General features: G+C 35.5%; 1 protein-coding gene across 1 annotated transcript in view; it reads left to right on the top strand.

Annotated features, from left to right (window-relative positions):
- Window positions 1–5,548: 5,548 nt before the first annotated feature.
- Window positions 5,549–12,207, top strand: part of LOC149771353 (Golgi-pH regulating cation channel-like) — a 32,996-nt gene continuing 26,337 nt past the window's right edge. The window contains exons 1-2 of the mRNA XM_089948560.1: window positions 5,549–5,652; window positions 8,392–8,450. Of these exons, the coding sequence (XP_089804686.1) occupies window positions 5,610–5,652; window positions 8,392–8,450 (102 nt within the window). The 5' untranslated portion in view covers window positions 5,549–5,609. The remainder of the gene's footprint in view (window positions 5,653–8,391; window positions 8,451–12,207) is intronic.

Here is a 12,207-nt window from a genome sequence, read left to right as displayed (position 1 = left end):
AGTAGCTGAACCAGACACTTTCAGAGATTACAAAGATAGAATATTCATGAGTTCTTGTGATATAATAATCTAGTGAGTGCTGGACATTTAATAATATGCACTGGTTCCCGTTATACGTTCACCCCAGCAAGAACGATGATTGATCATTTTGTACTGTCTGATCAATGCATAGGTAGATTACGAAGTGTGCACATTGTTTCAGATCACGAAGAGCACGTGATATCTGACCACCTCCCTATCCTTACTTCCCTTCGTACAGTGACCTGTGGGAGAAACTTCAGACAGTCTATGAAGAGAAACAACATAGCCTGGAACAAATTAAACGCTGATATCTTGAAAAACTATCAATCTGAGCTGGACCTTCGCCTGAAAACTTTAGATATAGATACTATTTCGGACAATGTTGATAGCTTTTACCGGCACATTGTTAATGCAATACAGCAGTCAAGCGACATCGCGCTTCCAAAGTCCAAATTCAATTATCATGCCAAACCATACTGGTCAAATGAACTCAAAGAAGCACATAAGCTTCAAAGACAAGCTAGGTATACTTGGATAAATGAGGGAAGACCGAGGGGTAGTCAATTTAATTCTTACAGAGAATATAAAGATAAGAAGAGAGACTTTAGAAACGTTCAAAAACTGGCTGTGGAAAAATATATGGGGGAGATGTATGAAGAAATTGAAAAAGCACATGAATGCGATGTAAGACACTTTTGGAAAATAATCAACATTAAGAGAGGGAACAATATAGTTTTTTGTCAGGAACTATCAACTGATGGAGTTTGTGTCCGTGATGATGATTCCATCGCAAATGGCTTTGCCAGACACTATGAGGACATTGACATGCCGAATTTAAACCATAGTTTTGACGGAAACGTTTATGAATTTATAGAGAGAGAATTAAATCGGGGTCTACAGGACGAAGTAAGCCATATCGAGGCCTTACAGACCAGTATCAGTTTAAACGAAGTAAGAGAAATCATTAAAGGTCTAAAGAAATCAAAAGCATCGGGCCATGATCAAATTTGCAATGAACATTTGATCTATGGCAGCGACTACCTCATCGAGTGCATGACAATTTTATTTACTCGGATGATTGATCAATCTTACATACCTGTAGATTGCAAAAAAGGGTTAGTAATACCACTGTACAAAGGTAACAGAAAATCAATGAACTCCCTCGAAAGTTACAGGCCTGTTACTTTACTGCCCGTTATCTACAAAACCTTTGAGAAAATTATTCATGAACGTTTGGTAACTTGGCTCAAAGATACTAATTCTAGTATACCCAGTTCACAACAACATGGTTACCAAAAAGGTTTAGGCTGCACAACAACGAGTTTTGTGCTGTTGCAATCAGTACAATATAATGTAAACATGGGTTCACGGGTTTTTGCTGCTTTTCTTTGATACAAAAAAGGCATTTGATACCGTGTGGCACGAAGGACTGCTTTTTAAATTATTCACGTTGGGAATTACGGGTAAATCCCTTTTGATATTTTTTAACATGTATACAAATTTACAGAGTAAAGTTCTTGTAAATGGGCAATTTTCAGATTGGTTCTCAATTGGCCAAGGAGTGAGACAAGGGGGTGTTTTGTCAACCTTGATGTACACAATATTTATAAATGACTTGCTGCTACAGTTAGAAAATAGTGGATTTGGAGCAAAGATTGGATCCTTAGCTGTGGGAAATCCAACCCTAGCTGATGATACTTCACTTTTGGCTATATATCCTAGCAATCTACAAAAGCTGTTAGATATAGCATACGACTGCAGTAATAAGTGGCGATTCGAGCTTAGTGTCACAAAGTCATACATTATCATTTTCGGACCCCAATACAATAATTATATCAATATGAAATGGTATCTTCGCCCGACATGTTTGCCGGTTACCGATTCGGCAACACACCTGGGTCACCGGATTAACTCAAAGCTGACGTCGCATGACGCAATACTCGATGCATGCAAGAAAGGGAAAAAATCTTTTCACGGTCTGTTTGGTATTGGCATTAAACCGAATGGTTTAAATCCTTTGGTTGCTGCAAATGTAATTAAAAAGGTAATTTTCCCTTCAATGTTTTATGGAAGTGAATTATGGTGTAACATTTCAAAAAGTGACCTCGCTTTATTGGATAAAACTCTGAGGTATTTTGCCAAACATTTACAAGGTTTTCCAATACATACAAGATCAGACATTGCCCTGGGAATGCTAGGATGGACATCAGCGCAGTCCGAAATTGATAGAAGAAAATTGATCTTTTTACACAGATTGTGTTTGATGCCTAACAATGTACATACTAAACGTGTGTTTAACGTTGCGTTATTTCACTTCATTTTGAGCGGATGCATGTCAAGCTGCGGGTTAATTTCAAATTTATATTATACCTCAAAGAAGTTTGACTTGCTCGGGTATCTAACTGATTATTTACATCATTCTGAAATTCCAGATAAACATAATTGGAAAGAAATTGTAAGGTCAAAAATTGTTGGTCTTCAAAATAGCCTCTGGAGAGTTCGTATGTCTAATCAAGCAGATTTTGATAGATTCTCTTCGATACACGAATACTTACGACCTGCCTCAGTGTGGCAGTCGGCTAAAACCAGACAACACACTAAGGTATTTACATATGTAGCTTAACTATCGGCTGCTGTTCCACAAACACAGCTTGATATGTGTATTATATGTGGGAATGTTTATACAGACTTGATACTTCATTGTTGTGTTAGTTGTCCTTATATGTCGAACTTTCGAAATTCTTTCTGGGATTTCCTTACTGATAAATTTCCCCTGAGCCTGCACATTACGTTGTTTAATGCAGAAGATGAGCTGCAACTACAAAATCTTTTAGGTAAAAGGTTACCATCAGGAGTAATCGACAAAGAAAACTCTAAGCTATTCGTCCTGTATGCAGCATACTTTGTCATGCAGTGTGCAGCTATCTTCTGTAAATAAGGTACTGAAACTTGCAACTTATGAGTTGACGAACACTTTGTTGATTGATATTGTGTAAGAATTTGTATTCTAATATATATATATATATATATATATATATATATATATATATATATATTTTTTAAAATATTTATTGACTGTATTCAGATGATTTATTCTTATATCATGTAATCTTCCATGGAAGGAAATAAAGATGATGATGATGATGCGTGTATATGTATGTCCCATCAGCACAAAAATTCCTGTTATCCACATTAAAAGCATATCTGCGTGTATAGGTATATCCCATCAGTAACAGACAACTTTGGCATACAATGCAGTCAAAACAGTTGACACACCTGCGTCCTCTAAACTAATTTAACCTTTTTCTCGTTATAGAGACCATGCAAGAGAGATTTTCAGAAAATGTCGGCTGATAAAAAGTTTAAAAAAAACAACATGGGACAGCAGCGGAATCATGTGACCTAAGTCAGCCGAGTTAATTTTTCATTGGGCAGGGAAAAGTTTAAGATACAGAAAGATAGTTTCAGAAACGATCAATGTTTTAGCTGCAACACGTTAGGACTTTTTAAAACTTTCAAGGCAGACAACAGCGAAAAATAATATAGAACGTTACGCCTGATTAAACTTTGATTTACTTCGCTGTACCGACGCCAAACAATATATAACATGACAAAGAGATGTAACATGCGAATGTAATATATCAACATTCAACCCCAGTCGTAGGCTGGATTGAAATTAGTTTAAACCGAAACAAAATATGTGTGTGTGTGTCTGTGTGTGTGTGTGTGTGCGCGTGTGTGTGTGCGTTTGTGTGTGTGCGCGCGCATTGGCCACTTAAACATCTGCATCATTTATTAATTAGCCAGGAGTACATGATAAATCCAAGACCTTGTAGGTGTACACCATACTGCTTAAGAATGTGTTGACCACTGAAGCATGAGTTTGCTCATAACAACTTTGCAACTAGCGAACCAGGTTTTTGTTGCATTGATAACCTTTTCTCGGGTTAGTGAAACAGGTTTGTTCTCATACACGTTTGTTGTATCAGTGATATCACTGAGCCAATGTTTTAAAATAGTTTTGGGCAGACAAACCAGTTGCAACAATGTAGTAAAGTCTTTATGTGAGTGAGGGTTTTAAATAAAAGTGTGGGTGTTACTGAGCCAGAGATTTTCATAAAATTTGGATACTAGTGAGTCCTATGGTTTTCACATAATCTATATGGCGGACTTTCAGATTAAAACAGGCTAGTACAGGTAAAGTAAACCAGGGCATATCTCCTGTAACACTGTTATAACTACACATTATACTAGCGGGGGGGGGGGAACACTGTTTTAGGATAAATGAGCTTTACAAAATTTTTTTTTTTAAAATACCATATTTATGAAAAAGGATGGGTGGGAAAAATTATTGTAGTTTACATGTGAGATGATCTACGCTAAACTGATTCTATACTACTGTCGGTTTTGACTGACGAGGAGCTTGCAAGATCATAATCGGACTTGAATATTTGGAGGAAACATATTCTTATTATTTATTTATGCATGAAATTAAAATCTTCTATTTATTTGTATAGACTTCACTGATACACCATAAGCAAATCGATTTCCACGTACCAGGGCAATTTACTCTTGAGTCAGACCATGAAAGAGACGGTATAGCTAAAGCAAGTATACAATTCGTATCTGCGGATGACATTAATTTCGTGAATACGGCTCGTATTATTGAAACATATAATAAATTATAAATTATACAAGGAATTTGACTAAATTTAAATAAAGAACAAATACGTCTATTGACGAGTTCCATATAGAATCAATGGCAAAGTAGATATTGCGACGAGTGAATACAAGTCCTTTATGGCTGATACGATTATTGGCATGATGTCCATGTACGACATAGATTATACTATGATACGACTACCTCGGCATGGTGTCTATGTACGATACAAATATACCATGATACGACTACATCAGCACGATATGTGTACTACACAGATTATATTATGATGCGACTACTTCGGTATGATGACTATATACTACAGATATTATGCTATGATACGACAACCTCGGCATGATGTCCATGTACGACATAGATTATACTATGATACGACTGCCTCGATATGATGACTACATACTGCAGATATTATCCGATGATACGACTACCTCGGCATGGTATCTATGTACGACATAAATATACTATGATACGACTACATCAGCAAGATGTCTGTGTACTACATAGATTATACTATGATACGACTACTTCAATATGATGACTATATACTACAGATATTATACTATGATACGACAACCTCGGCATGGTGTCTATATACGACATAAATTATACTACGATATGACTACCTCGGCATAGTGTCTATGTAAGACATAGATTATACTATGATATGACTATCTCGACATGATGTCTATGTACGATAAAGATTATACTATGATGCAACTACCTCGCAAAGTATTCTCAAACAACTTAGTGTCCATCCTTTCAAGAGACTGATCTTGACTTATAAACAAAATATTATTAATTTTATTGACATAGACCAGGATTACTTTTCCTTGACTAAATACAGATTTTCTCTAGTCTTCGTCAGACTATCAGAACACTTCGATTGCAGGAAAACATTGTCAAACTTAGAATGTATAGGCATTTCACATTTACTCTCATTTTTGCTGTATTTGGTAAGTTATATTTTTTATTAAGCTTTGTTTACTTATATAGTCAGCTGTTATCAGGGCCTGGCATCAAAATGAAGGAGTGCTACAGATTTTGTGTCAGTCAGTCCATCTGTATGATCATAATTATTGTAATCACCAGTGCTCTGCATCTCTTATTCATAATTTGAGGTAATTGTGTGTGTGAAATGCATATTACATCTAGATGTATATTTTCAGGAATAATATTACATAGTTATTGCCCCTTCTCTGTCATTTTTAAAACTTCACTGAAGCAGATCATTGTAACCAGTATTAGCTTCCATAACCACCAACCATGTTCAGAACCGACACATTATGGTGAGAACCACGTTATGTACCATATCATGATATATTGAAAACATAGCTATGTACTCGATGTATGCCATTGCAGCGTTTCTGAGGTTATGGTGTAAATCAAAGTTGTGGGTAGTTTCCATGGATACGTGTAAATTAAGGACGTTCTGTGGTGAATTATACCTCTAAGTTTTCAAGCAATTATGCATAATTTATGCATACTTTTTAATATATATAATATTGTGTTGCATCACAATGAGATATCACAGCACATGGCACCAGCGATGGTGTAAAAGTGAGTGGAGTGACACACAGTTAATATTATTTCCTCATTACAAGAAATGAGAGAATCTAGTGAGCAAGAAGGCCCTCCACTCTGACGGCTTATGAGAGAAAATGGCGTGTGTTTAACTTTAGGGAACGGTACCATATCGATAACATTGTCCCTCTGAGTGCCTCAATTCCCTAAATTGGCCATTGTTTTTTCTTAGGCTCTTGGAGGAGAAAAAGCTCGCTCTTATTGCCATCAAAGTCTACTGCTCGATTATCTCTGACATTTAAACATCATGGCAGATGTGATATTGATCATGATAAATACCTCTCGAATTTGTTAGGCAATTATTATTTGCATCGACCAAAACCACTCCCCCTATTTCCTAAATGGAATCTGACCTGGGTTCTTACATGGCTCAGCTCAAATAAGCTTCAGTTGGCCCAAAACTTCACTGAAGCTACTATCATACAAAGCATGTTTCCTGATAGCCTTGGCCTAGATTGCAGGGTGGGTCAACTACATGTCCTTTCAGTTGACACCAAACTATCTTCAGATCAGATGGCTCGAGGTCCTCTCAAGGCAATCATGATTTTTTGGCCAAAAAGAAGGCTACTGTCAGTTGGCAGTCAACATTTGTCATATCCTTGCTCTCCACCATAGACAAGTCAAGTGCATCAGAAATACAAGACCCTATTTGCGCTCTCAAACACTACTTGAAATGCATGGAGGAAAGTTGTGACAAGTGCAAATGACTCTTCTGGTGAAAGCTGGAAAGCAAGATACGACTCCACACACCCTATTTTCATGGCTGACGTGGGTTATATGCTCAGCATACACTGAAGTCTCGCAGCTGCCTTATGAATGTTTCAGCTCATGAGAATAAAGTGATATCTGCAAGCATCACGTTTGAATGCAACAATTCGATTCGAGAAATAGTGTAAGCAGTCGACTGACATGCAGTCAACCTTCTCAGAGATTTAGCTGCTCAAAAACAAACTCTGGTGGGTTCCGTGACAGTGGTCCACATGACCACCATACCCACTTACAAGTCAACACAGCCTATTAGCTTTGCTGGATTTGCCAGTGACATTTTATAGGTAAGAATATTTCAGTTCTTAACCTGAGATAGTGGTCTCAATCATGTGATCCTGTGCCGTGTTACTTATCAGTTATGAGAACAGGTTATCACTCAAATTGGGAATCAAGCCATAATCCTCTTGGGGATACCGAAGGTAGAGATTGGATGCTTAGTATTCCCACCTCCCATTACATATTCTCCTAATGTTAACATGACCGAGGAACACATTTGAAGGAGAAAGCAAATTGTTAAGTAAATTATGTTTCTTAGAAAATACTTACGCACTCACAGTACTTAAAAACCCTTGCAACCACCCCACTATGTGAGCATCTATGTTCCCATATCACTCAGCTTAAAAACTAGCAACACCTAGTGGTGGCAAGGGAAACTAATGGGTAATAGTTATTGCCCATTGTCTATATGAAATAGACTGAAAGATGAGTTTTCATCTTTTTAGTAGGGCTTGATTCCGAAGGTAATAGGCTTATATCTCTAATGTTTATGCGATTAGGTAAGTATTCTCGGAGAAAAATAATTTACTTTAAAAATTTGCTTTCTTTTTTAATTTTAGCTTCAGTGTTATAACAAGAACAAACAAATGATCATGTAAGATGTATACAACTGTAATAGTAAATTGTTAAAGGTAGAATTATATATGGATGTTCAAATATGTGCATGAAATTTAGTATTGTAAATCTTCTCATAATGAATATAATGCATTCTCTATGTAATACATATTATAAATTATTTTATGGTTATTATAATATATACCTTTATTGCTGTATCTAATACATATTGTAAATTATCTCATGTTATTATAATGCAGATCTGTATTACTCTATGTAATACATATTGTAAATATTCTTATAGTTATTATAATGCAGATTTTTATTGCTTTGTCTAATACATATTTTAAATCAGTTCATAGTTATTATAAAGCAAATTGATTTTGCTCTATGTAATATATATTGTAGACATGTATCTGACAAGCATATCAATGATTTGTCTCGTGTGTAAAAGAAATTTCTTTTTCTACATTGATTTGAATTTACTACTGAGGTTAATTTTACTTTTTCAGCTGGTGTTATTGTCTTTATCTGGTCACTTGTACAGATTAAATTCAAAACTTGTGTGAAGGTGAGCGGAAATTCAAATATTTTTTAGTAATAAATGTTACATGCAGCCAGAACAAAATCAAAGATTGTGCAATAGTTACATTATATATATAGAATATATGTATAGTATGTATGCTGTATCAATGATATACCATGAGATGTATATATTTTTCATTAAAAGGAAATGAGGCTTGCCAAGTTTCCTTTTTATGAAAAATTTATGTGAGTGGTATATCATTGATACAGCGTACATACTATACATATATTTGATTTATATCACATACAAATACACATATTTGCACTTTGAATGGAGTTACAATATGCCCTGGGCAACTGTGTATTGACCAAGTGAATGAACTCCTCAGATCCATGCGAGTGTGTCCACTACAAAATGTAGTTCTATAATTTTTCTTGTTGTTCACAATCTCATTTGCAAATTGATAAGTTGATTTTTTTCATTTTGAGTTTCAATTTTTAGTCACATTGATTAAACCAATATAAGACACACTCATGATTTAAATATGAAATATGGTTTTTATGAAGAAATGATGCACTACAAAATGGTTAACTACTTGTACACTGAACCTGAACTGTCAGGCATTCACATACTGGTGTATGGAAATTAGAGTGGAATAGAAACTAAACAAAATGATGAACCAACAAGAGGTAATTAAAAGATTTTAATATATTGACAGTTCATCTAGGCATTATTCTGCTTTAATTAACATTTCTAAAGACTATAAAACAAAATTCTCTCTCTCTCTCTCTCTCCTTTGGATGGTTTGTCTAAACTTTACCATTGTTCATAGGTCCAGAGACATTGTTGTATGACACAAGCAAAAATCTCCAACGCTTGTATTTTCTTCGAGCTTCGCCCATATCTAGCTATGATAATCCAGAGAGAGAGAGATAGAGGCTGGGGCATCCATTCGGCCATTTTTATATTTAATAATTAATAATCAGTATTTAGAACATTATAATAGGTTTTAAGAAACAACAACAAAAAAGCATTAAATATGCTACAGTATGTGTGCCTTGTAACAGTGTCGACTAGCTATTGCAACTATGTATCATTGATATTATGAATACTGTAGATAGATCCCAAGGAAAGCGTAAATGTACTATTACAATGAATCAGATTACTGTTGGTTACTTGGTACAAGTCAGTTTTAATGTTTTCATCCAGCGCAATAAGTTTTTCTCTCTCACTCCAGAGTTTTGCTCATTTTGTCCCTTATTCATTAGAGGGGAGAGGGAAATAGAAAAAAGAAAGGATTCCAATGACACTGCATACCATTTTAATTTAATTTAGAAAACGGACTATTAATACTTTTTATCATTATTTTCATATCCCATTTATGAATGAGGAGAAATTCATCATTGATCTATAGGCCTGCAGTTGAAAGAATGTTTATATATTCGTAATATTGCGCCCTGGGCAGTTCACAGTTTGATATACCAATAGTATTGGAATATCAGTTTGCTTTATTCTGACACTTTAAATGCCATGTTAATTTTAATATATGTGTTTATAGATGTATAACTGCAATAAACTGACAATGAACAGTGCAAAACTAGTTTCTAACTAGCCTGAGCAATTTAGACTCTGAGTCTTTTTCAAAGGCAAACACAAAATGAGACAAGACGAACAATAAACACAGAAAAGCAGTGAAATTACAGGAGTTTAAATAATTATTTCTACTGGAATCAATGCTTGAAAATGTTTGATGTTTTGACTAATTGGTATTAACTTGACTGATGATGTTGTGCACTAGTATATATTGACCTACGAATTGGTGTGTCATTTATTTCATCCATTTGTAGGTCAATATAAACTAGTATATATTGAACTACAAATGGGTGTGTCATTTATTTCATCCATTTGTAGGTCAGTATAAACTAGTATATATTGAACTACAAATGGGTGTGTCATTTATTTCATCCATTTGTAGGTCAATATAAACTAGTATATATTGAACTACAAATGGGTGTGTCATTTATTTCATCCATTTGTAGGTCAATATAAACTAGTATATATTGAACTACAAATGGGTGTGTCATTTATTTCATCCATTTGTAGGTCAATATAAACTAGTATGTATTGAACTACAAATGGGTGTGTCATTTATTTCATCCATTTGTAGGTCAGTATAAACTAGTATGTATTGAACTACAAATGGGTGTGTCATTTATTTCATCCATTTGTAGGTCAGTATAAACTAGTGCACAACATCATCAGTCAAGCTGAAGCCACCTAGTCGAAACATTGAACATTTTCAAACTTTTATTCCAGCAGAAATAGTCTCTTAATTTTGTAACTTCAATATGTTTTTTTTATTGTTTGTCTTGTCATTGTTTGCTTTGCCTTTGAAAAATACTCAGTCAAAAGCGCTCAGCTAGTTAGAAACTATGTGTGCACTGTTCGTTCTCAGTTTATTGCATTTATATATAAATTTACCACACACATATTGTGTGCTGAATTAAAATTGCTCCCCAGGCATATAAACATGATCACCATTTTGATGGATGGTACTGTCCATCTGCCCTGAGACGCATGTTAATAAAACTGAATAAAAAAACTATTCAAAGTAGACCAGTCAAATTTTATAGACACATGTTTGTTTCTGTTTCGAATACTCTACCCAATTATATTAACATATCAATTAATTTCTACTACCTTCTGAATACAGTCCTGCTGGAAAGACAAAAAAAAAATATTTCTTCCTTTCTAAATACAATATAGAGAGTTAGAATAGTATCTATGAGAAGACAATGATAATGATCTCCCCTTGTCAATACTATGTGGCTGCCACTTGCTATATCCCCTTGTTATTTATGTTTGGCTACCCCTTGCTATGTCCTCTTGTCATTGCTACATGGCTACCCCCTATCTTCCCTTGTGACTACTATTTAGCTACCCCTTGCTATGTCCGCTTGTCACTGCTATGTGGCTACCCCCAGCTATGTTCCCTTGTCACCTCCCATGTGGCTACCCCTTGTTATGTCCCCATAAGTGGCTACACCTTATACCAGCTGTTACTCTGTTTGAATATGCTCCACAGTTTTAAAAAAATGCCTCTTTCTCACATATGTCATTTGGATGAGACTCAATCGTGGAAGTGAAAAATGCAGGGACTATTTACATCTATTACAATCCAGAAATAGAATTCTCTATCTAGCTGATGTCTTTAGCATACTTTTAAACAAAAATTATTTTGCAGTTCATTTAAATCCAGCTTGTGAGTCAGTAGCCAGTATGGTGGGGATGTCTCTATGGACCCTCCCTCTCATTAGATTCCCAGACCATGACATTGGCGAACATTCCTTTACTTCTGGATAACTGGAATGAGAAACCATGGATCTTCTCATTTGCTGCAGTCAGAGAAACCAAATTGCACATGGAGTTTAGGGGTATCTTCTTTGTTGCCTGTCTTCCTGCATTGCAACTCCTGACATGAAAATGAGAGGATTTGCTCCTTTTCTGGCAGCCCAGTATGCATACGTTTTCTCATAGGCTGCAGTTAGTCAGCAATGGTCTGTTATGGGAACCCATCTGGTTGGTCTGTCCACATAGCTATCCCATTGCTGGTTCTGCCTATTCCTTTGATGACTCAAGTACCAATAGCTACTGAGTCACAATTTTATACTTGTGATATGAGTATGTCCTTTGATGAATTTACCTGTTCCCTTCCTCTTTGCATGATTTGCTCAGATATGAATAGCTTGCTGTAAGACAAGAACCTCCCCAGTGAATGCTGAGAGAACTAACGAATGCAGAT

This window comes from Sinohyriopsis cumingii, unplaced genomic scaffold (genome assembly GCF_028554795.1).
Source record: "Sinohyriopsis cumingii isolate HCF-2022 unplaced genomic scaffold, ASM2855479v2 utg001938l, whole genome shotgun sequence".
NCBI lineage: Eukaryota > Metazoa > Mollusca > Bivalvia > Unionida > Unionidae > Sinohyriopsis > Sinohyriopsis cumingii.
The sequence above is the reverse complement of the archived record's forward strand: the minus strand, read 5'-3'. Positions and strand labels throughout refer to the sequence as shown.